The sequence below is a fragment of the Cetorhinus maximus genome, chromosome 9 (genome assembly GCF_964194155.1).
Source record: "Cetorhinus maximus chromosome 9, sCetMax3.hap1.1, whole genome shotgun sequence".
NCBI lineage: Eukaryota > Metazoa > Chordata > Chondrichthyes > Lamniformes > Cetorhinidae > Cetorhinus > Cetorhinus maximus.
This window is the reverse complement of record NC_135887.1, coordinates 57,014,564-57,040,755: the sequence shown is the minus strand read 5'-3', so window position 1 is coordinate 57,040,755 and position 26,192 is coordinate 57,014,564. Positions and strand designations below refer to the sequence as shown.

Below are 26,192 nucleotides of genomic sequence, written 5' to 3'. Positions count from 1 at the left end.
TTGCTCCCTGATCTATTCTCCCTGCTCCAAGCTCCCTCCTCCTGGCTCTCTGCTCTTGTCTCCTTGCTCCCTTCTCCCTGCTCCATGCTCCGTGCTCCCGGCTCCCTGATCCATTGTCCGTGCTCCCATCACCAAGGCTCTGTGTTCCCTGCTCCATGTCCTCAGGTCCCTGCTCTGTGGTCCATGCTATCTGCTCCCTGCTGCATGCTCTGTGGTCCATGCTTCCTGCTCCCTGCTCCATGTTCCCTGTTCTTTGCTCCATGTTACCTTCTTCCTTCTCCATCCTCCCTGCTCTCTACTCCCTCTTCCATGCTCCCTGCTCCGCCCTCCCTACTCCCCTGTTCCGTGGTCCCTGCTCCGTGCTCTCTGCTCCGTGGTTCATGCTCACCTCTCCCTTCTCCCTGATCCCTCCTTCCTGCTCCCTCCTTCCTACTCTCTACTCTGTGCCCAATGCTCCTGGTTCCCTGCTCCGTTATCCATGCTCCTTGTTCCAAAGCTCTCTTCTCCCTGCTCTATGTTCCCAGCCCCCTGCTCCATGGTCCCTGCTCCCTCTTCCCTGCTCCCTGCTCCGTGGCCCATGCTTCCAGCACCCTGCTCCCTGCTCCATGTTACCTGCTCCCATCTCCGTTCCCCCTTCTCCCTGTCTCTACTCACTATTCCGTGCTCCATGCTCCCTGGTCCTTCCTCCGTGCTCCCTATCTTTTGCTCTGAGCTCCATTCCCCCTGCTCCAAGGCTCTGTGCTCCCTGCTCCATGTTCCCAGCTCCCTGTTCTGTGGCCCTTGCTCCCTCCTCCCTGCTCCGAGCGCTCCATGCTCATGCTCCCTGCTCTCTGCTCCGTGCTCCTTTCTCTGGGGTCTGTGCTCCCTGCTCCCTGCTTCCTGCTCACTGCTCCGTGCTCCCTGCTCCGTGCTCCGTGCTCCCTTTTCTGGGGTCTGTGCTCTCTGCTCCCTGATCTGTGCTCCCTGCTCTGCACTCCGCCCTCCCTGCTCCTTGGTCTGTGCTCCCTGCTCAGTGCTCCCAGCTCTGCGCTTTGCCCTACCTGCTCCGTGCTCCCTCCCTGTTCCATGCTCTATGCTCCCCACCCTGTGCTCCCTGCTCCGAGCGCTCCGTGCTCCCTGCTCCATTCCCCTGCTCCGTGCTCCCATAGACTTACAGAGTCATGGAGTTATACAGCACAGAAACAGGCCTTTCGGCCCATCATGTCCGTGCCAGCCATCAAGCACCTATCCATTCTAGCCCCATTTTCCAGCACTTGGCCCGTAGCCCTGTATGCTATGGCATTTCAAGTGCTCCTTTAAATACTTCTTAAATGTTGTGAGGGATCCTGCCTCTACACCCCCTCAGGCAGTGAGTTCCAGATTCCAACCACCCTCTGGGTGAAAAAAGTTTTCCTCAAATCCCCTCTAAACCTCCTGCCCCTTACCTCAACTCTATGCCCCCTGATTATTGACACCTCTGCTAAGAGAAAAAGTTTCTTCCTATTTACCCTATCTATGCCCCTCATAATTTTGTATACCTCTATCAGCTCCCCCCTCAGCCTTCTCTGCTCTAGGAAAACAACCCTAGCCTATCCAGTCTCTCTTCATAGCTGAAACGTTCCAACCCAGGCAGCATCCCGGTAAATCTGCTCTGCACCCTCTCTAGTGCAATCACTTCCTCCCTATATTGTGGCAACCAGAACTGTACACAGTACCCCAGCTGTGGCCTAACCAGCGTTTTACACAGTTCCAACATAACCTCCCTGCTCTTACATTCTATACCTCGGCTAAAGGAAAGTATCCCAAATGCCTTCTTAACCCCCTTATCTACCTGCCCTTCTACCTTCAGGGATCTATGGACATGCACACCAAGGTCCCTCTAATCCTCTGTCCTTCCTAGGGTCCCATTGTGTATTCCCTTGCCTTGTTAATCCTCCCAAAATGCATCACCTCACATTTCTCAGGATTAAATTCCATTTGCCACTGTTCTACCCATCTTACCAGCCCGTCTATATCGTCCTGTAGTCTAAGGCTTTCTCCTCACTATTTACAATACCACTAAATTTCATGTCATTTGCGAACTTACTGATCATACCTCCTACATTCACATATAAAAATTTAATGTACACTACAAACAGCAAGGGTCCCAGCGCTGATCCCTACGGTACACCACTCGTCACAGGCTTCCAATCGCAAAAACAACCTTCAGCCATCACTCTCTGCCTCCTGCCACTAAGCTAATTTTGGATCCAATTTGCCAAAATGCCCTGGATCCCATGGGCTCTTACCTTCTTGACCATTCTCCCATGTGGGACCTTATCAAAAGCCTTACTGAAGTCCATGTAGACTAGACCAACTATACTACCCTCATCTACACACCTAGTCACCTCCTCAAAAAAATTGAATTAAATTTGTTAGACATGATCTCCCCCTGACAAAGCCATGCTGACTATCCCTGATTAATCCCTGCCTCTCCAAGTGGAGATTAATCCTGTCCCTCAGAATTTTTTCCAGTAGTTAGACTCACTGGCCTGTAATTACCTGGTTTATCCCTACTACGTACGCTTCTTGAATAATGGTACCACATTCGCTGTCGTCCAGTCCTCTGGCACCTCTCCTGTGGCCAGAGATGATTTGAAAATTGGTGTCAGAGCCCCTGCAATCTCCTCCCTTGCTCATGTAGCAGCCTGGGATACATCTCATCTGGGCCTGGGGATTTATCCACTTTTAAACCCACTAAATCCCTTAATACCTCCTCCCTCTTAATGCTAATTTGTTCAAATATATCACAGTCTCCCTCCCTGATTTCTACACCTACATCGTCCTTCTCCATAGTGAACACAGATGAAAAGTAATCATTTAAAACCTCACCTACGTCCTCCGGCTCCACGCAAAGATTGCCACTTTGGTCCCTAATGGGCCCTACTCTTTCCCTGGTTTCCCTTAATATATTTATAAACTGCCTTGGGGTTTTCCTTTATCTTGCCTGCCAGTGTTTTTTCATGTCCCTTCTTCGCTCTCCTAATTACTTTTTTAAGTGCCTCCCTTCACTTTCTATACTCCTCTAGGGCTTCCGTTGTTTTCCACCCCCTGTATCTGCCATAAACCTTTTTTCTCCTTGTCCAATCCTCTATATCCCTTGACATCCAGGGTTCCCTGGACTTGTTGGTCCTACCCTTCACCTTTACAGGAACATGTTGGCCCTGAACTCTCACTGTTTCCTTTTTGAATGACTCCCACTGGTCCGATGTAGACTTTCCTACAAGTAGCTGCTCCCAGTCCACTCTGGCCAGATTCTGTCTTATCATATTGAAATCAGCCATCCCCCAATTCAGGACCTTTATTTCTGGTTCCTCTTCGTCCTTTTCCAAAACTACCTTAAATCTTACTGAGTTATGGCCACTATCCCCGAAATGCTCCCCCACTGCCACTTCTACCACTTGCCCGGTTCATTCCCTAAGATTAGGCCCAGTACCACCCCTTCTCATGTAGGACTTTCTACATACTGCCTCAAAAAACTCTCCTGGATGCACTTTAAGAATTCTGCCCCCTCTAAGCCTTTCACACAAAGACTATCCCAGTTAATACTGGGGAAGTTGAAATCCCTTACTATTATTACCCTATTATTTTTACATTTCCCTGAGATTTGCCTACATATCTGCTCCTCTATCACCCCCTGACTGTTTGGAGGCCTATAGTACACTCCCAGCAATGTGATTGCCCCCTTTTTGTTTTTAAGTTCTACCCATATGGCCTCATTTGAGGAATCTTTTCAGATACCATCCCTCCTTACTGCAGTAATTGACTCCTTGATCAATAGTGCAATGCCACCTACTCTTTTACAACCCCCACCCCCCACACCTGTCACACCTGCAGATTCTATACCCCGGAATAATGAGCTGCCAGTCCTGCCATTCCCTCAACCATGTCTCTGAGAAAGCAACAATACCATATTGCCATGTGCTGGTAAATGGGATTAGGTAGGTAGGCCAGGTGTTTCTCACGTGTCGGTGTAGACACGATGGGCCGAAAGGCCTCTTCTGCACTGTGATTCTGTGATTCTGTTAATCAACGCCCTCAATTCATCTGCCTTACCTTTAAAACTTCTTGCGTTAAAATAGATGTAATACAGTCTTGCATTATTCCCTTGTGCCTTAACAGGTCTGTATTTGCTCTGCCTTCCAGACTGACTTAGTTTCTCTTCTATATTTGGCTGTGCATCACCCACTACTGTACCTCCATTCTGTATCCCACCCTCCTGCCAAATTAGTTTAAACCCTCCCAACAGCACTAGCAAACCTCCCCACAGGGAAGTTGGTCCCGTTCCGGTTCAGGTGCAACCCCGTCCGACTTGTACAGGCCCCACCTTCACCAGAAACAGGCCCAGTGATCCAGGAAACTAAAGCCCTCCTTCCTGCATCATCTCTTCAGCCACACATCCATCCTCTCTATCCTCCTATTCCTATACTCACTAGCATGTGGCACAGGGAGTAATCCAGAGATTACAACCTTTGAGGTCCTGCTTTTTAATCTGCTACCCAACTCCCTAAAATCTGCTTGCAGAACCTCATCCCCCTTTCTACCTATGTCGTTGGTACCAATATGAACCACAAACTCTGACTGTTTGCCCTTCCCCTTCAGAATGCCCTGCAGCCGTTCTGCCCTGCAGAAGCGCCTGTCTGCACCCCTCACTATTGAGCCTCCGACCACTATTGCTCTTGCACTCTTACTCCTCCCTCCTTGTGCAGCTGAGCCACCCACAGTGCCGTGAACTTGGCTCTGGCTGCACTCTCCAGAGGAACCTTCAATCTCACCTTTTTCCAACAGAGAAAACGGTTCTTGAGTGAGATGCACTCTGGGGCTTTCCTGACTACCTGCCTGCCTCCCTTCTTCTGACTGGTGGTCACCCATTCCCTCTCTGACTGCACTTCCTTAAGCTGTGGAGTGACCACGTCTAAAAACATGCTATCCATGTAACCCTCAGCCTCGCGGATGCACCACTGTGTTTCCAGCTGACGCTCGAGCTCCGAAACCTGTTGCTCAAGCTGGTCAAACCGGTGGCACATCCTGCACATGTGGTCATCCAGACTCAAGGAGTGTCTAAGAATTCCCACATCTGCAGGTCCTTCAACACACAAGTTCCCTTGCCATACTTTTTGCTTGTTTTTAATTAAAAGACTATTCACTTAAATTTAAGCCAAGCAGAAAATTATTTAGTTTTTCTTTAAAAAAACAAATGCTGAGACTCTGACCTTCTGTAATGTCGCTTTAAAGTGTACAAAAAACAACTTACCCATTACCTACCAATCAGCTCTCTCCCTTGGCCTGACATCACTGCTGTCAAATTCAAGCGCCATTAAGTGTCTGGGTGAGAACCGGCTTCCTCACAGGTAAACTCCGCTCCGTTCCCTCACAGGTAAACTCTGCTCCCTCACAGGTAAACCCTCCTCCACTCTTTATACAGCCGCTCCACTCCCTCACAGGTAAACCCTCCTCCACTCTTTATACAGCCGCTCCGCTCCCTCACAGGTAAACCCTCCTCCACTCTTTATACAGCTGCTCCACTCCCTCACAGGTAAACCCTCCTCCACTCTTTATACAGCCGCTCCGCTCCCTCACAGGTAAACCCTCCTCCACTCTTTATACAGCCGCTCCACTCCCTCACAGGTAAACCCTCCTCCACTCTTTATACAGCCGCTCCACTCCCTCACAGGTAAACCCTCCTCCACTCTTTATACAGCCGCTCCGCTCCCTCACAGGTAAACCCTCCTCCACTCTTTATACAGCTGCTCCACTCCCTCACAGGTAAACCCTCCTCCACTCTTTATACAGCCGCTCCGCTCCCTCACAGGTAAACCCTCCTCCACTCTTTATACAGCCGCTCCACTCCCTCACAGGTAAACCCTCCTCCACTCTTTATACAGCCGCTCCACTCCCTCACAGGTAAACCCTCCTCCACTCTTTATACAGCCGCTCTGCTCCCTCACAGGTAAACTGTGCTCCGCTCTTTATACAGCCGCTCCGCTCCCTCACAGGTAAACTGTGCTCCGCTCTTTATACAGCCGCTCTGCTCCCTCACAGGTAAACCCTCCTCCACTCTTTATACAGCTGCTCCACTCCCTCACAGGTAAACCCTCCTCCACTCTTTATACAGCCGCTCCGCTCCCTCACAGGTAAACTGTGCTCCGCTCTTTATACAGCCGCTCTGCTCCCTCACAGGTAAACCCTCCTCCACTCTTTATACAGCTGCTCCACTCCCTCACAGGTAAACTGTGCTCCGCTCTTTATACAGCTGCTCTGCCCACTCACAGGTAAACCCTCCTCCACTCTTTATACAGCTGCTCCGCTCCCTCACAGGTAAACCCTCCTCCGCTCTTTATACAGCTGCTCCACTCCCTCACAGGTAAACCCTCCTCCACTCATTATACAGCCGCTCTGCTCCCTCACAGGTAAACCCTCCTCCACTCTTTATACAGCCGCTCCGCTCCCTCACAGGTAAATCCCACTCTCGCTCTTTATACAGCCGCTCTGCTCCCTCACAGGCAAACTCCTGCGATTTATACACCCGCTCCACTCTCGTTCTGCTCCCTCGTGCAACATGCTTCCTGCTCCGAGTGCTCCCAGATCCAAGTGCTCCCTGCTCTGTGCTAATGCTCTGGGCTCATGCTCTGTGCTCCCTGATCCGAGTGCTCCCTGCTCTATGCTCCCTGCTCCGAGTGCTCTGTGCTCTCTGCTCCCTGCTCTGTACTCTCTGCTCTCTGCTCCCTGCTCTGAGTACTCCCTGCTCTGAGTGCTCCCTGCTCCGTGCTCCCTGCTCTGTGCTCCCTGCTCTGAGTGCTCCCTGCTCCGTGCTCCCTGCTCCGTGCTCCCTGCTCTGTGCTCTCTGCTCCCTGCTCTGTGCTCCCTGCTCTGAGTGCTCTGTGCTCTCTGCTCCCTGCTCTGTACTCTCTGCTCTCTGCTCCCTGCTCTGAGTGCTCCCTGCTCCGTGCTCCCTGCTCTGTGCTCCCTGCTCTGAGTGCTCCCTGCTCCGTGCTCCCTGCTCCGTGCTCCCTGCTCTGTGCTCTCTGCTCCCTGCTCTGTGCTCTCTGCTCTGTGCTCCCTGCTCTGAGTGCTCCCTGCTCCGTGCTCTCTGCTCTGTGCTCCCTGCTCTGAGTGCTCCCTGCTCCGTGCTCCCTGCTCTGTGCTCCCTGCTCTGAGTGCTCCCTGCTCTGAGTGCTCCCTGCTCCGTGCTCCCTGCTCTGTGCTCTCTGCTCCCTGCTCTGTGCTCCCTGCTCTGAGTGCTCCCTGCTCTGAGTGCTCCCTGCTCCGTGCTCCCTGCTCTGTGCTCTCTGCTCCCTGCTCTGTGCTCCCTGCTCCGAGTGCTCTCTGCTCCCTGCTCCGTGCTCCTTGCTCTCTGCTCCCTGCTCCGTGCTCCTTGCTCTCTGCTCCCTGCTCCATGCTCCCTGCTCTGTGCTCCCGGTGCTCAGTACTCCATGTTCTGTGTTCCCTGCTCCGTGCTCCCTGCTCCCAGCTCTATCCTCCTTGTTCCATGCTTCGTGCTCCCTGCTCTGTGCTTCCTTCTCCCTGCTCCTTGCTCCCTGCTCCATGTTCCCTGCTCCTTGCTCCCTGCCCCATGCTCCCTGCTCCCTGCTCCCTGCCCCGTGCTCTGTGCTCCCTGCTCTGTGCACCCTGTTCCGTGCTCCCTGCTCTCTACTCCAAGTGCTCCCTGCTCCCTTCTCGGTGCTCCATGCTCCCTGCTCTGTGCTCCCTGTTCCGTGCTCCCTGCTCTCTACTCCAAGTGCTCCCTGCTCCCTTCTCGGTGCTCCGTGCTCCCTGCTCTGTGCTCCCTGTTCCGTGCTCCCTGCTCTCTACTCCAAGTGCTCCCTGCTCCCTTCTCGGTGCTCCGTGCTCCCTGCTCTGTGCTCCCTGTTCCGTGCTCCCTGCTCTCTACTCCAAGTGCTCCCTGCTCCCTTCTCGGTGCTCCATGGTCCCTGCTCTGTGCTCCCTGTTCCGTGCTCCCTGCTCTCTACTCCAAGTGCTCCCTGCTCCCTCCTCCCTTCTCGGTGCTCCGTGCTCCCTGCTCTGTGCTCCCTGCTCTCTACTCCAAGTGCTCCCTGCTCCCTGCTCCTTTCTCGGTGCTCTGTGCTCCCTGCTCTGTGCTCCCTGTTCCGTGCTCCCTGCTCTCTACTCCAAGTGCTCCCTTCTCGGTGCTTCATGCTCCGTGCTCCCTACCCTGTGTTCTCTGCAGTCTGCTCTGTTCTCCATGCTCCGTGCTCATAGTCTGTGCTCCACATCCGAGCTCCCTGCTCCATCCTAAAATGTCATGAACGGGTACAGAAAGCAATAAAAAAGTTAATGGAATGTTTGCCTTTATATCTTGGAGATTAGAATGTCAGGGGCTAGAAGTCATGCTTCAGCTACACAAAACCCTGTTTAGACCACACCTGGAGTCACTGTGAGCACTTCTACACTCCACACCTTTGGAAGGATTTATTGGCCTTGGAGGGGGTGCAGTGTAATTTTAGCAGAATGATATCTGAACTCCAAGGGTTAAATTACTAGGAGAGGTCACACAAACTAGGGGTGTATTCCCTAGGGTCTACAGGATTAAGGGGCGATTTGATTGAAGCCTTAAGATAATCTGGAGAACGGATGGGGTAGACAGAGAGAGAAGCTATTTCTGCTGATTGGGGAGTTTAAGACTGGTCTGAAAATTAGAACAAGATCTTTCAGGAATGAAATAAAGACGACATCTATGGAGAAAGGGCAGCAGGAATTTGGAACTCTTTGCTGAAAAAGGCAATGAATTGTAAATTTTAATTCTGAGATTAACAGATATTTGTTAACCGAAGGCATTGAAGAATATTGGGCAAGGTCGAAGACCAGTTATCGAATGTCACAAAAGGTTTGAGGGGCTGACAGAGAGAAAAGGACGTACAGGAGAGAGAGAGAGAGACAAACAAGAGAGAAAGAAAGAGGGAATGGCATATGCAAAGAGTAAGAAAGGTATACAGGGAGAAAGAGAGAGAGAAGGAGATATGGGAGAGAGAAACGATTTAAAGGTGAAGAGACAAAGAGAGCGGCTAGTTGATCAGATAACTGGCTTGAACTGGTTTTCAGAAGCTTGAATCAGGGAGCATAAAAACAGGCCACCTTCAGTGCTGCCTTGTCTGCACTGAGTGCTGCCTTTGGTTGCATTACAGTGCTTATATTGGGGCTGTGTGAGAGAGGGAGTTCAGTGAAGAGCGGAAGGAGGTGCTCCTTTCTTTTTCTACCTTTCTTCAGTCTCCAGTAGCTGGCTACAGGGGCCGAAGCTGATTGGTGAGTAACTGATAAGTTATTCTACTTATTCTAATTGTAATAAATAGGTTTTCAAGTCACAGTATGGCAGGTCAGCTCGGCCAAGTGGAATGTGCATCCTGCGGTATGTGAGAAGTCATGGATGCACTACGTGTCTAAGACGGAAACATCTGCTGGAAGTGTCACCAGCTGCAGAAGCTTGAGCTCCGGGTTTGGGTAATCAGGTGGTGGCTGGAGCCACTATTGTGCATCTGCAATGCTGAGAATTACATGGATAGCATGTTTAGGGAGGTGGTCGCACCGTAGGCTGATGTGGCACTGAATGAGGAGGGAGAATATGGTTCTGGCAAGTTGTGATTTTAATGAATATTCATGACATGTTAATGCATGCAAATGTGATTCCCAATATGGACAAGTGGGAAAGTCGACCCACCATTAGGCCGACATGAAAGTCCTGAGGGGAAATTCCAACCAGTGGATATCTGACTTTTGGCCTCATGCCCAATTTTGCATTCCTACCCACCACGATTCCCGCTGTTGGCAAGAGGGGAAGATTCTGCCCTTTGGTCAATTACAATTACAGACAAAATTTGGAGAGCTAATCTAAAAAAGGACTTCTGGCTCAGACTAGCTGCAAAACCACACGGGTATGAGGGTGTTTTCAAAAACTTCTCGGACTTTATTACATTTTCCACAATAAGCACAAAATCGTGATGCTTAATAAAGGGCAGTGGTCAGCAGCCACTTTCACAATGGAATACTGGTCCGTAACTTCTGGTTGACCAGGCACCTTGTCTCTTGATTGAAGTTTATCTTCTGTCTTCTGTTCTTCTTGATGAAGATGATTAGTATCTTACAAATCCTTATTTTATACACTGTTCCAGCTTGGCTCTGTGCTATATCAGGTAAAATCCCGTTACTGTCCATGTGATTGGTCAGTTATTATCTAACTGCCCTTCTACAAGGGATACCTGGAGCCTGGCTGAGGTCATTGTCATTGTCATTCAGGGGCTCCAGACTCCTGCTCTCTTGTTCTTTATTCATAAAGAATGACCATTTAGTAAGATTAAGTTGCACATGTCCCATTTCCCAGTTATTTCACTGGACAGGTTTAGCTGCTACTGATTAAAAGGCCAACAGCATCCCTGGGGTTATCCACACTCGAGTGACTTTTAAACAAAGTATCTTTACATGGTCTGAATTCATCCTTTTCATCGCTTCTTGACCTGTCAGGACTTGTAGAGAGCTGCAGCCAACATTTATCCAATATGCTTTGTGGCTGTGTTAGATATGGGATACAATTTGAACCAATATACTGGAGGTTATGTCAACTAAGTTCTAACAGTACCAAAATAAAATAAACTCAATCCTACAAGGGTGAGAGGGGGCACGACTGGAGGGGGCAAGGACAAGAGGGGAGGGGTGAGACAAAGGCAGGACTGGAGGAGCAAGAACAAGGGGGGGAGAGTGAAGGACTGTCTGGAGGAAAACTTTAACAGACTGTCCAGAAAATGATGAAAGAACATCCATGGGTGCATGTTTAAGAAACTGTCCTGGCAAAATATGGGCCATGTTAGAGGGCTCTGCATTGCACGCACGCCTAAGTCCTGCTCTTTGGCAGGGGAAGGCAATGACGGCCATGCAAAGATTAGTGTATAGGCTGTGGTCAATCAACTCAGGCATTTGGCCCTGGGGGTCTTGGAGAGTTACAGTATTGGGAAGCAGAGGGCACAGTTACATTCAGGGGAGGCACCTGCATTCTGTAGGTCAGCAATTGTAAAGTCATGGGGGGGTATTGGATGGTCTCACGGGGGCGGTCTCAGAAAGTAAGAGTGCATGTGGCCTCGAGATGGGGTGGGGGGCAGATCAACAAAGGGCATAGAGACATCAACATTGAAGGGAATGAAAGAAGAGAACAGGAATGTCCACGTGCACAATGATGGGGTCAAGGGTAATGGGTGGAGGCTGGGAATTAGGAGATGGTGAATGTGGAGGAGGATGGGAGGAACTTGGTGGGTGACAGGGAAAGTTGGAAGGTGTTGGTCACTCTCACAAAGGTTAGGAGCACCATCTTTGTTTTTACTGAGGAATGATGCAGTTGGAAGAACAAGCTTGAAAAAAACAATATGGGAGGGGGCTCGATGTGTGGGAGGAGTTTAGCATTACCTTTTTGGGCCGATTGAAGTGGAACCTACCTGCTCAAGCCATGGAGAACCAGGCTCGGCTGAGTATTGGTTTTGAGGGTCAAATGCCCATTGAAGGAGCATTGCTCTTTTACTAATGGGGTGCATTCATGTGAGAATTCATGAAGTCTTGGGGCTACATTTAAGTTGGTGTGATTGTCCATCTGTCCCTGACAGGGGCATGTGAAAAGGGAAGGAGGATCAAACAAGCAAGAGCCACGGCTGCTGGACAGAAGCCACATTTGCACGACAGGCCTCAATATTCCCATTGTACTGGTCATGGCTTACAGGGCACTGTGCTTACAGTCATGACATTAGTACAAGGCTAGGTTATCAACAGTGAATGTCTAGACTAACGGAGCCAAGCTGACAATAGCCAGACTGAGGGTTATAGCACACGGCACAGGATATTGGAGGGCGTCCCATGTCAGTGGCTTTGAAGGTGACTGCTGCACTGAACTCTTTTGCCAGCAGATCCTTCCAGGGTTCCATTGGGGACCTTTGCAGAATCTGCCAATCAATGACACACAGATGCATAAGGCTGGAGATGGACGTAATGGACGTAAGATGCATTATGTTCAGGTCCACATGGATGGCGTAAGCCAAGCCACCAGAGCTGTGGGATTAGCAGCGATATCTGGTTTCCCCCAAGTGCAGGGCACCACTGACTGCACACGTGTGACCTCGAGAGCTCCCTGAGCCTGTGGGATTCATCAATTGAAAAAGATTTCACTCTCTCAACGTCCAGCTAATTGGTGACCACAGAAAGCAGATCCTGCATGTTTATGCTAGGTACCCAAGGAGCTCTCTAGACACTTACATATTGACACATTTGCAGGTGTCACAGATCTTTGAGGACCTTAGCTCCTACATGGCTGGTTCCTTGGGACAGGGGGTGCCACCAGAAGACCTGGCTGATGATGCCTGTTCACTACCCACAGAGTGCTGCTGAGGAGAGATACAAAGCTGCATGTTCCACCACCAGCTCCTTGATAGAGCTGACAGTTGGCCTCCTGAAAATGTGTTTCTGATGTTTGGACTACTCAGAAAGGCTCTCCAAAACTCACCACGGAGAGTGTCCCTGATCATCATTGTTTGCTGCGCCCTGCACAACCTAGCACTGCAAAGGGGGATGTGTTACCTGAGGGAGAAATGGAGAAGTGAGACATCTCCTCCGAAAAGGATGAATCTCAGGAGGGCGATGATTTAGGTGAGCCATATGAAGAGGCCATTGCCTGGGAACAATGCAGCAGACTTGCCCATGACGACCTGATAACTACAAGATTCCAGGAGGAATAAAATGCTGACAAATTCTCACAATCGATATTTTCTTCAGCCTTTGTGCATGGAAGACCCATCTTCAATCTCAGTGAGGAATTCTCCCAAAACGTAAATGCTTTTATAATGATGATGGAAATATCAGTCTCACTGGATGGCCTAATGATGGCTTCACCCTTGATAGAATTTAAGCCATGACTAAATGGGTCACCTTGGCAACATTGCAGTGCGGGGGGGCCTTATATTTTGGACCCTTAAATGACCACGAGACTTTGAAGCAAATTGAATATAAATAGAATCCATGAGACTTGGAGAGGGATAGATATATTTACAAAAGTAAAAGGTCAACACACTGAATGAACACATGTGCCAGCAGTGTGCATTCAATACTTCTTAATCTTTCTAACTCTACCATTATGTCTAGGTGCAGCCCTGACATCCGCAGCTGAGGTGGAGGCAGCCTGCTGACTGCTATGCCCTGTTGTCTGAGTTGAGTTTGGCGGAAGTGCTCTGGTAGCCCGAGGACTTGAGGGCCCCGGCCTACAAATGGTCTCCTGCTCTCAGGCAGATGCACCCTCCTTGGCCTGACCAGCTGGAGATGGTGAGGTCACTGACAGAGGGGAGGTGGAGTGGCTGGACACCCTTGGAATGTCTTGGGTCGATGCCCCTGGGGTGTTTGCCTAGTGCTCCTCCTCCAGTTGGGTGCTCAAGGACCCCACTCTGTATCCTTGAGGAGAAGGGGCACCTGGAGGGAGGCCGTGGTGTCCCACCCCTCTCGCCCAGCCACTGCTGAAACGCACCCATGGCTAGAGCGATGCTGTGCAGGTCTGAACACAAATCCAGCAGACACCACTGGACCAGGCTCTCTAAGGCACCGCCCTTCCAATAGGGACTTCGATGTGCTCAGATGCCAGAACCATGACTGCAGACAGAACATGGACAACTCCGCCTTATGTTCCCCTGCCTGTCTCTGCATGTCCAAAAGGTCTATTAGGGCTGAGTCCAGAGGTTCGTCATCAGACTCAGACTCAGCAGAGGCCTGGTCTCCAGCAATCCTCTGAGTGTCAGAGACCTCAGTTGTCACTGCCTCCACCTGCTGTGGACCCATGTATGTGACGTGATCACCTGATAGTGAACCCAAGCCTACTCTAGAGCTAGGACCCACCGAGGTGCGAGGATCTGCTCTGGTGGAGGGTGCAGGTGAACACAGTGACAGATCTTCATTTGGGGAGTATTCTATTTCCTCCTGAGAGGTGGTCTGGGGGCTGGGGCAGTTGGAGGTCTTTGGAGTCCTCCCCCTTTTCTTGCTGGTGTCTGGAATAGAGAGAAAAGAGAATTATTTATTGACTAAACAGGCTCATACATCAGAGATCACTCACATTCATTGCCCGCATCTTGTTGATCTTTACTGGATGCATCCTCACTGGCTTGTTGGAGGAGGCCAATCATATCTTCTGCACAGGAATGATCTCTGCCCTCTCCAGTGAGCTCTGTGGCCTGTCCTTCAAAACCAGATAGGGTCTGGATCTCAGGGGTGCCCCCTCTGGTCATGGCTCACTCTCTTTTATTATGGACAATCTAATCCTGCATAAAGACAGAGGATTGGCTCTGAGCACAATGGATCAAAGGGCAGTTCCAGGCATGCATACCTGTTGTCACTGCTGAGCCCTCCCCAGTAAGGGATTAAGATGCTGTTTGTGCAGGAATTTACATGAGATGATAAGTTTAAAGTGGCTGGCAGACATTCAGGGCTGATGTCCCATCTGCGTGCGACATCCCTGTGGACTCTAACCCTTCGACTGCCTGATGCTCTGATGAGAGTTTAGAGTGAGGAGAATGTTCACTTATCCTGGAGAAGTGCAGCAAATCATTCATTCAGCCCTTTTCTGGGCCCCAGGGGCACTAACTTCCTCAGTGACCTTCTCCCAGGCCGGCATGTTCAGCTGGAAGGGCTTCCTGCTCCCGGCCCTCGGAAAAAGGACCTCCTGCCTTACCAGGATTCCCTGGAGGTCCCAGGGAGGCTGAAAGTTTCTCAGAGCCATCGTGCACTTCTTTGCAGCACCTGGCCTGCAATGAGTGAATATGGCCCCAGGACCCTCAACTCCATGAAGTAACAGCGAGGCAGACAAATTCCTGCCCACCTTGCCATGAGATTCACTGCTTGTAGATGCATAATTAATGAGCTGAAAAGCGGAAGATTGCGCTTGTTTAGCTGCCCCAACCCCCAACGGGTATCATACCAACTTTCCCGCCCGCCACCAGACTTAGTCTCCAGAACAGAAACTTCCGCCAATATGTTCAATGAGATCATGTCTCATTCTTCTAAATTTCAAAGAACATTGAGTAATCTACTCAATCTCTCCTTATAAGGCAATTGTCTCATCCAGGAACTAGTCTAGTGACCCTCCATTGCACTCCCTCTATGGCAAGTCTATCCTTCCTTAGGTAAGGAGACCAAACTGTACACAGTACTCCAGGTGCGGTCTCACCAAGGCTCTATATAAATGCAGTAAGATGCCTTCCCTCTTCTTCAATCTCTTTATCATAAAGACTAACATACCATTTGTCTTCCTTACTGCTTGCTGTACTAGCATGTTAACTTTCTGTTATTTTTGTTATATTCATTCACAGAATGTGGGCTTCGCTGGCTAGGCCAACATTTATTGCCCTTCCCTAATTAGCCTTAAGAAGGTGGCGGTGAGCTGCCTTCTTTATCTAGCAGTCACTGTTTAAAAATAAGGGGTCGCTCATTTAAAATGGAGATGAGACAAAGTTTTTTCTGAGGGTCATGAGTTTTTGGAACTCTCTTCCTGAAAAGGTGATGGAAGCAGAGTCTTTGAATATTTTTATGGCAGAGGAGGATAGATTCTTGGTAAGCAAGTAGGTGATAGGTTATCAGGGTTAGGCAGGATGCAGATTTGAGGTTACCATCAGATCAGCCATGATCTTATTAAATGGTGGAGCAGGCTCGAGGGGCTGAATGACCCATTCCTGCTCCGTGTTTGCTCGTTCGTAAGATCCAGGGATCTGTAAGCCCACAGCTCCAACAGTTTGCTAAGTACCACTTCCCTGGTGATTGTAATTTTCCTGAGTTCCTCCCTCCCATTTCCTGATTTACAGCTATTTCTGGGATGTTACTTGTATCCTCTATAATGAAGACCGATGCAAAAAACCTGTTCAATTCATCCGCCATCTCCTCATTTTCCATTATTAATTCCCCAGACTCACTTTCTATAGGACCAATGCTCACGTTGTTAACTCTTCTTATTTAAATATCTATAGACTACCCGTCTTACTATCTTTCTATCCATCTTTATGTTTCTAGCTAACTTTTTCTCGTACTCTACTTTTTCTCTCCTTATTAACTTTATGTCAATCTTTGCTGTTCTTTATATTCTTTCCAGTCTTCTGACTTGCCATCCGTCTTTGCGTGATTATATGCTTTTTCTTTAAGTTTGACACTGTCTTTAACTTTTTTCAGTTAACCTTGGATGGTGGGCCCTCCCCTTGGAATTTTTCTTTCTCATTAGAATGTATCTATTTTGTGTATTCGGAAATATCCCTTTAAATGTCTGCCACTGAACTGCTATTGACATATCCCTTAACCTCATTTGCCAGTTCACTTTAGTTCACTCTGCTTTCATTCCCACATAATTGCCCTTATTTAAGTTTGAAATATTAATTTTGGCCCACTCTTCTCTCCCTCAATCTGAATGTAAAATTCAATCATATAATGATCACTGCTACCCAGGGGTGCCTCCACTTTGAGGTTATCAATTAATCCTATCTCATTGCACAATATCAGGTCTAATATAGCCTGCTCTCTGGTTGGCCCCACAATGTGTTGTTCTAAGAAACTATCCCTAAAACATTCTATGAACTCCTTATCTACGCTACCTTTGCCCATCTGATTTTTCCAGTCAATATGTAGATTAAACTTCCCCATGATTATTGCCTTTTCTGACAAGCTCCCATTATTTCTTCATTTCTACCCTGTCCTACCATGTGATTACTGCTAGGGGGCCTGTACACCACTCCCACAAGTGACTTCTTGCCTTTATCATTTCTCATCTCAACCCAAACTGCTTCTACATCCTAGTTTCCTGAACTTAGGTCATCCCTCCCTACTGTGCTAATACTATCATTAGTTAGCAGAGTCACTCCTCCGCCTTTTTCTAGCTTCCTGTCATCCTGCAGCCATGTCTCTGCGGTGATCTCTTTCTGAAATGTAGTGACTCTTTGTAGAATAATCTACAAGAAAGAGAGAGAGGGAGACAGAATGATACACATGAGATTGACTGAAGGTCAAACAGGAAAAAGAGGGAAGGATTTACAGAGAAGGGAGAGAGCAAGGGAGGAAATATATACAAGAGAGTGAGCAAGAGAAAGAAGCAAGTGGCACACAGAAGAGTGAAGAGAGAGAAGGAAATCGAGGACTGAAAGGCAGCGGGATATACAGAGGGGGGAGAGCATTTGGCTTTGGTGCTGTAAAGACTGGAGTCAGGAAGCAGAGGTCAGTTTGGGGTCCCAGTAGGAGAGGTGACCAGGATACAGACGCAGACCACAGGGCCCTGGATCATTGCAAATGGTCATACGTGCTCAGGTTTGGCAGCAACTTTTGAGGATATCAGGCAGACCAGGCCCTGAGCAGAGAGTATCAGCCATGTGAGAGAATAAGACAAAGGTGTATAGATATAGATTGAGACGGATTTCAGTGAGATAATGAAGTACAGAGAGAGGACTTCAACATTGGAGTGAGGCTGCTGTTGTAATAGAACCTGTCATGTGATGATTATTCCATTTGTTTTTGCAATGAGCAGATCTCTCACCTGCTGGTAGTGAAACCTGAAGATCGATTCACAGCGGATCAGGCCCTGGCTCACCCTTTCTTCCAGCAGTACCTGGTGGAGGAGGTTCGCCATTTCAGCCCTTTCAGGAAGTTTAAGGTAAAGGTTGAGGAAAAAACGGCAGTCAGTGTTCACAGTCAGCATTGTCAAATCCAGCATTGCATTAGATTGCAACCAATAAATTGTCAATTATCTTCCATTGTCACAGATCAGAACCCTGAGGATTTTTTCATGATTTTGCTCGAGGAATTACTATCAGCCAAGTCATGAAGAACAACAATGCTCTTTCTCAAACTAGTGGCATAGGGTTAAATGAGACAGCCCTGAAAATTGCCATTGGAATTGTGATGCACATTTAACCCATTCATTGTAATGTAGATAACTTTGCCAGCTTTGTGCTGCCTGTTGTTTTGAAAATATTTGCATGTAGTCAGCACTAACAGTGCTGTTCATTGAATGCACACTTCAGCAGGAGGTCCAATAATTTTACTTCTTAGCACTGTTTACCTGTACCTTTTAAAGCAAAGGTGTATTGTGGCTGCTGGAGCTCCTGAATTAGGAATTCTGTCCAGTCATCAATGGCTGACTATGGGAGAGCATGTTGCAAGGTTTTCAGAACCTGCACTGGAGATGGAGGGGGAAAGGAGGAGAGATGTCCTGTATCTGCATTTTGGCCAGGACCCTCTCCACATACACAATGAGAAGGCAGTGGGAAACAATACCAGAGGAGGCCAATGCCAGGAATTTAGTCTAAGGACCTGGATGGAATGCCAGAGGACTTTAATGAACTCACACTAATGGCCATGGTCAGTGAGTACACCTTCAAATGCCAAACCCCACCAGTGCAGCACAAGATTTGGGTATTACTCAATTCACCATAACCCCAACACTCATCTGTCAACAGTGTGCGGAGGCGGTGACATACTGGTAATGTCTCTGGACTAGCCATCCAGAAGCCTGGAGTTAATGCTCAGGGGACAAGGGTTCAAAACTCATCTTGTCAGCTGGTGGAGTTTAAATTTGGCCAGAATTTGGAGGCCGTCAGGTAGGTGTGGCAGGTGGGCCAGGGAGAGGCTGGGAGATGGTGTGCCGCCCACGAGAAGCTCAGCACTGCCGGGGTGGTGGCGAGAGGAGTGTAAGTGCAGAAGTCTGTGCACGGGCAGGGGAGCCTGCACTGAAAACTCCCTGAAGGCAGGGACCTGAACGGTTTTAAAATCGCAAATAAAGATCCTGAAAACAAAAAACAAATGTCCCCTCATAGGACTCACTCACAGGACCATAAACATTATAAAAATTATGCCGAGACATTTTCTTTTCATTACTGTTGGAAGCCTCATCCTGCCCATGGATGAGGTTGTGTAAAAAATCCAAAGGCCGTCTGGCCCGATTCGCTCGCCCACCAACCATAAGGTTGGACAGGCAGCAAAAAATCGGTTTCAATGAATTGATTAAGGGCCTTAATAGGCCTCTTAATTGTCAGTGGGTGCGCTGCTGACTCTCGTGTGCACCACGCCGATCGAGATATCACGCACTCGCGTGAATAATGTCAGGACACTCGCCCGAGGTCGTTGTGTGCTATTTTACTCTCATTTGCGCCCACCCACGGGACGTAAAATCCAACCCCAAGAAACCATTGTTGATTGTGGAAAAATCCATCTGTTTTCAGTGAAAGAAATCTTAGACCCAGAGCAATGTGGCTGTCTCTGAAATGGCCAAGCAAGCCATGCAGTTGTATTATACTGTTGTGTTGGTTACTGTTCGGTAGCTATGAAGAAGTCTTTGTAGCCATACGTAGGTTAACTCTAAGTCGTGATTGACTCTTAGAACTATTTACAAATATACAGTAAAGGGTACAAGCTAGGAGCTGTCTCCAAGCTGGCTGGTATACACGGCTCTGTCCAACACCAGACTGACCCTGGGTGTGGGTCATGTGCTCTCTTACATCACTGTGTGGGCAGTACTGTACTCAGTCCCATGTTAATCCTAGTACAAATCAGTACAGGAAAGTGAATAAGGTATGAAACCGGACAGACCACCTGGCATTGGCTGAGGCAAGGGAAAGGACAACAGGACACACAGCCCGGTCAGCCCTGCAAAATCGCCCTCACTAACAAAAATTGTGCCAAAATTGGCTGTCCCACCGACTAATCAACAACAGCCTGAGATAGTCACAGATTTTCACCCCAAGTCAGGTTCCCCGAGTCGGAAGGTTTTCAATTCGGAGAGGGGCAGGGCTGAAATAGGAGTGAGTCACACCAGAGCCAGTGCATAAGCTGCTGGGAAAAAGGCCTGCCTCTGTGTCACATGGCTGTGTATAAATTGTTAAAAAGTAATAAAACAAAATCACTCATCCAAGCCTCACCCCTCAACCCGCCTCACTCCCCCACACACTCCCTGTGCCCCATCCATGATAACCTATGCCAACCCATACCCCCAGCCTCCCCATGGCCACTTATAGCCCCTATGCCAGCCCATGACCCTCCACCCATCCACCATAACATGTCATGTTGTTCTATGACATCTTAATGCCAACACATTCCACCCCATACCCCCTGCCCACCATTCTTTAACCATACCCACTCCATGTCAATTCACCAAGTATTCTATCACACTTTCTGGACAAATTGACAGTCCAAACGAGTTTGTGTGAAAATTGCATATTCATGTTTAATTCTAACAATCCAAAGTGGTAATTTACCTCTCCCAGAGGTGGTGCAGTGTGGAGGTATTGACGGAGATGTGCTGTGTGGGGGGATTGACGGAGATGTGCAGTGTGGGGGGATTGACGGAGATGTGCAGTGTGGAGGGATTGACGGAGATGTGCAGTGTGGAGGGATTGACGGAGATGTGCAGTGTGGGGGGATTGACGGAGATGTGCAGTGTGGGGGGATTGACGGAGATGTGCAGTGTGGGTGGATTGACGGAGATGTGCAGTTTTGGGGGGATTGACGGAGATGTGCAGTGTGGAGGGATTGACGGAGATGTGCAGTGTGGAGGGATTGACGGAGATGTGCAGTGTGGGGGGATTGACGGAGATGTGCAGTGTGGTGGGATTGACGGAGATGTTCAGTGTGGAGGGATTAACGCAGATGTGCAGTGTGGGGGGATTGACGGAGATGTGCAGTGTGGGGGGATTCAGGGACATGTGCAGTGTGGAGGGATTGACGGAGATGTGCAGTGTGGAGGGATTGACGGAGATGTGCCGTGTGGGGGGATTGACGGAGATGTGCAGTGTGGAGGGATTGACGGAGATGTGCTGTGTGGTGGGATTGACGGAGATGTGCAGTGTGGGGGGATTGACGGAGATGTGCAGTGTGGAGGGATTGACGGAGATGTGCAGTGTGGAGGGATTGAGGGAGATGTGCAGTGTGGGGGGATTGACGGAGATGAGCTGTGTGGGGAGATTGACGGATATGTGCAGTATGGAGGGATTGACGGAGATGTGCAGTGTGGAGGGATTGACGGAGATGTGCTGTGTGGTGGGATTGACGGAGATGTGCAGTGTGGAGCGATTGATGGAGATGTGCAGTGTGGGGGGATTGACGGAGATGTGCAGTGTGGGGGGATTGACGGAGAGGTGCAGTGCGGAGGGATTGACAGAGATGTGCAGTGTGGGGGGATTGACAGAGATGTGCAGTGTGGGTGGATTGACGGAGATGTGCAGTGTGGGGGGATTGACGGAGATGTGCTGTGTGGGGGGATTGACGGAGATGTGCAGTGTGGGGGTTTGACGGAGATGTGCAGTGTGGGGGGATTGACGGAGATGTGCACTGTGGAGGGATTGACGGAGATGTGCAGTGTGGGGGGATTGACGGAGATGTGCTGTGTGGAGGGATTGACGGAGATGTGCAGTGTGGGGGGATTGACGGAGATGTGCACTGTGGAGGGATTGACGGAGATGTGCAGTGTGGTGGGATTGACGGAGATGTGCTGTGTGGTGGGATTGACGGAGATGTGCAGTGTGGGGGGATTGACGGAGACGTGCAGTGTGGGGGGATTGACGGAGATGTGCAGTGCGGATGGATTGACAGAGATGTGCAGTGTGGGGGGAATGGCAGAGATGTGCAGTGTGGAGCGATTGACGGAGATGTGCAGTGTGGGGGGATTGACGGAGATGTGCTGTGTAGGGGGATTGACAGAGATGTGCTGTGTGGAGGGATTGACGGAGATGTGCAGTGTGGGGGGATTGAGGGAGATGTGCAGTGTGGGGGGATTGACGGAGATGTGCAGTGTGGGGGGATTGACGGAGAGGTGCAGTGCGGAGGGATTGACAGAGATGTGCAGTGTGGGGGGATTGACAGAGATGTGCAGTGTGGGTGGATTGACGGAGATGTGCAGTGTGGGGGGATTGACGGAGATGTGCTGTGTGGGGGGATTGACGGAGATGTGCAGTGTGGGGGTTTGACGGAGATGTGCAGTGTGGGGGGATTGACGGAGATGTGCAGTGTGGGGGGATTGACGGAGATGTGCTGTGTGGAGGGATTGATGGAGATGTGCAGTGTGGGGGGATTGACGGAGATGTGCACTGTGGAGGGATTGACGGAGATGTGCAGTGTGGTGGGATTGACGGAGATGTGCTGTGTGGTGGGATTGACGGAGATGTGCAGTGTGGGTGATTGACGGAGACGTGCAGTGTGGGGGGACTGACGGAGATGTGCAGTGCGGATGGATTGACAGAGATGTGCAGTGTGGGGGGAATGGCAGAGATGTGCAGTGTGGAGCGATTGACGGAGATGTGCAGTGTGGGGGGATTGACGGAGATGTGCTGTGTAGGGGGATTGACGGAGATGTGCTGTGTGGAGGGATTGACGGAGATGTGCAGTGTGGGGGGATTGAGGGAGATGAGCCGTGTGGGGGATTGACGGAGATGTGCAGTGTGTGGGGGATTGACGGAGATGTGCAGTGTGGAGGGATTGATGGAGATGTGCAGTGTGGGGGGATTGATGGAGATGAGCTGTGTGGGGGTATTGACGGTGATGTGCTGTGTGGAGGGATTGACGGAGATGTGCAGTGTGGAGGGATTGACGGAGATGTGCAGTGTGGGGGGATTGACGGAGATGTGCAGTGTGGAGGGATTGACGCAGATGTGCAGTATGGGGGGATTGACGGACATGTGCAGTGTGGGGGGATTGACGGAGATGTGCAGTGTGGTGGGATTGACGGAGATGTGCAGTGTGGAGGGATTAACGCAGATGTGCTGTGTGGTGGGATTGACGGAGATGTGCTGTGTGGTGGGATTGACAGAGATGTGCTGTGTGGTGGGATTGACGTAGATGTGCAGTGTGGAGGGATTGACGGAGATGTGCAGTGTGGGGGGATTGACGGAGATGTGCAGTGTGGAGGGATTGACGGAGATTTGCAGTGTGGAGGGATTGATGGAGATGTGCAGTGTGGGGGGATTGACGGAGATGTGCAGTGTGGAGGGATTGACGGAGATGTGCAGTGTGCAGGGATTGATGGAGATGTGCAGTGTGTGGGGTTGACGGCGATGTGCAGTGCAGAGGGATTGAAGAAGATGCTCAGTGCGGAGGGATTGAGAGAGTTATGCAATGCAAAGGGATTTAAGAAAATGTTCAGTGCGGAGGGATTGAAAGAGAACTGCCGTGCTTAGGGTTTTTTATCCGGGTGTGTTGAGCAATTACTTTTTTCTGGTTTCTCTTTTCTAGACCATCATTTGGACTGTGCTGGCCTCAGTTCGTATTTATTACAATTATCGCAAAGCAAAGCCCCTCACCAAGGAGGTGCTGGTTCGTGACCCTTATGCTATTAAGGGAATTCGTAAAGTGATTGATGGCTGTGCTTTCAAGGTGTATGGACACTGGGTAAAGAAAGGTTTGCAGCAGAACAGAGCAGCATTGTTTGAGAATTCTCCAAAAGCCTTCCTGTTCTCACTGGGCACTGATTTTGATGTGCCTGCACAACAGTTGGAGTAAATCCCACCTCTGTTCAATTGGAGTTTGTCCTGTCAAGTGGTTCTTTGGCCATTACGTCTGACCTTACTTCCCTCTTTAGTTATTCTATCTCATAATGGGGTGAGCGTGAATGTCAGAATCTAATTGCTAACTTAGGAATTATAGAAAAATAGCACCCAGTTATAGTGATTAGAATTTACGGCAGGCGTGTGTAAGGAGCTAACTGTTTAGTTCACTGGTAGGTGCCAGTGTGTGTCCTCTACCCTTCATGATGGAGTCCCAGTAGTGCCCTCTTCAATGTGTCTGGTCTATCTGATCAGTTCCAGCTGATGACAGTACAGTGTCGACCTCTCCTGCCACCAGTGCAGGTTCCTTTCTCCACACCTTTTCTGTCTCAGTTTCCCATCCTGAGGATTGGGACCGTCCTCCTGACCACACCAACCATTTATCTCTAATTCTGGTCTCTCCTTTTGCTGTTGACTTTTTCTTCTCTTTATAATATCCCTATTTTAGCCTCTTCACCTCATTCTTTTCAATATGGTCTATCAATCTCTGTTTTTCATGGACATCTGCCTTTTCCCTACGTTACTTCTCCAATCTGCACTGGGTACATTTTTTTCTGGGACTGCCATATTAGTTTTAAAAGCTTGCTTCCTCTTCTTCCCATGCTGTTTCACTTAGTCCCTTTCAGCTCCAAGAGTCACATATTAAAAACACCTTGGGTAGAATTTTACTGCCCCTGATAGTGGGTTTGAAGGCTGGGGGGTGGGGATGGGGGGCAGCTTATAACATACAGCACATCTGTCTGCCCCTATATGCCACCCCGACATGTCTCCCATTTTATGGGATGGGAGAGAGAAATGGAGACATTGGGCAGCCTGCCCGCCCTTGGGTCTTTTGAGGTCCATGAGCAGCCAATTAATGGTCATTTAAGTGATTCACACACCCCCCTGCCACCCCCTCCCCCACCAGTACTTTACCTGCAGCAGGGGAGGCCCATGCCAAGTGGGTAACACGGCAACTTTCACTGGGTTGGCTGGTGTCAGGTAAAGATGGGGAGAATTTCCTTTGGGGGTCCCTTGTGCCCATCAGAGAAACCCGCTCCCCTGAGGGTCAAAACCCCCTTTAATCCTCCACATGTGCAGCACCCCGCCCCACACTCCTTTTGGGACCTGCCAGGTTGGCTCCACCAATACCTCAATCTTACCTTCAACCCTGTTTCCATTAGCTCATCTTCTTGGGGATTGCCTGTAGTCCCAGCAGTGGCTTCCACTCAAACCTGTTGCTGCTGGGACCACAGATACAATCAGGTCATCTGATTGGACAGAAGCTCTCTGAAGTGGGCCTTCCTCCCCAGATGGGGACAGAAGTCTCGTTGTTAGCCAATGTATAACCCCACTGAACATTAACTGGCTGCAGGGCAGCAGGTACCGGCAAGGATACATTCCCTGCCAATTCTGCCATCTGAAAAATTTTGCTCACTGTCCTGGGCTGGGGTCCCTGCCTCCCAGTGTTTGAGATTTGTCGGAGGAGAGCCTGCCCCTGCTCAGCCGCTTCACCCTGCAGCTGTTTAATGGCCATCGAGTTGTTAACTATTTTGCAGTAAGTCTTCCAGTACCATCTGCGGAGGAAGTACCACCTCCAAGAGCTGCTGACCAATAAGAAGGCTGGCAGCTCTTTTGTCATAGCACTTCCACCAGGATTGGCTGTCACTCCTGGGATTGTAGCTGGTCTCCAATGGAGAATGCTGCTGGAACAAGATGTGAAGACAAGTGCGGTGGGTCTCACTAGGGCCAGGCTGGCAGCTTGGGGCAAGTGGGTTGGGTTGGAGGGGCTGGGATTGACCGGACTGGGGGGTGAGGGGTAATGCGGAGATGGGAAGGCCTTTAGGGAGAGCTCCGATTGTCCCAGTGAGCTTATAAAGGGGATACGCCCCCTTCCTGCTACTACCCCGAGCAGTGAAAGCATCCAGACTTCTTACTTGGCACCAGCCTCCATCCGCCATGGAAAAAATTGCAGTGGGAGCGGAAAGTGTCCCTTAAATGACCATTAATTAACCTAAGGGCCTTCATGGTCCACGGGCAGACAGGCCTCCCAGTGCTCCCCACCCCAATTTCTTGAGTAAAACTGCAGCAGGAGTAGGTGGTGGGCAGGTAGGCACCAGGAATGGCACCCATGGCATTGCACCCAATTTTACAGCTCCCTCCCCCTTCTATCTGTCAATACACCCACAGACATCGGCAGGATTGTGCAGGAGTGTCCTGGAAACTGACTCCCCAGACTTCACCTTTGAGCCTGTAAAACTAAAAATAAAAATGCAGAAATGAACCAACAAGGAAATCCATTGGTCTGCAGGGAATGGATCGGCTCCTGTTGTTCAGTGCACGATAGAGTACATCCTTTAGTGAACGATTCGCGCTTTCATTGCATGTACTGTATGGTATGAAGTGCAGCCTGTTTCTGTTCTGGCCACTTAATGAGAAAATTAAACCATTTTTGGGGCTGTGTGGAATCTGTCTAATATTTATTCTCATTTACTGTTTGGAATCTGTTCAATATTTATTCACATTTACTAAAGTGTAGTAAATTACTAAAGTAAGTTACTAAAATGTATATAAATCTGTGTGTGCATTTGTGTGTGTCTCTGTGACTGTATTAGTTGAGTCTGTATCTGTGACTGTATCATTTGGGTATGTATCAGTGTGCATTTCTGT

The 26,192-nt window shown here is 49.6% G+C and overlaps 1 protein-coding gene across 1 annotated transcript in view; it reads left to right on the top strand.

The window, feature by feature from the left end:
- The window catches only part of LOC144684678 (phosphorylase b kinase gamma catalytic chain, skeletal muscle/heart isoform-like), a 433,525-nt gene extending 407,535 nt beyond the window's left edge, over positions 1 to 25,990 (top strand). Inside the window, exons 10-11 of the mRNA XM_078548771.1 lie at positions 17,540 to 17,665; positions 23,233 to 25,990. Coding sequence (XP_078404897.1) covers positions 17,540 to 17,665; positions 23,233 to 23,499 — 393 coding nt within the window. The 3' untranslated portion in view covers positions 23,500 to 25,990. The remainder of the gene's footprint in view (positions 1 to 17,539; positions 17,666 to 23,232) is intronic.
- Positions 25,991 to 26,192: the final 202 nt, after the last annotated feature.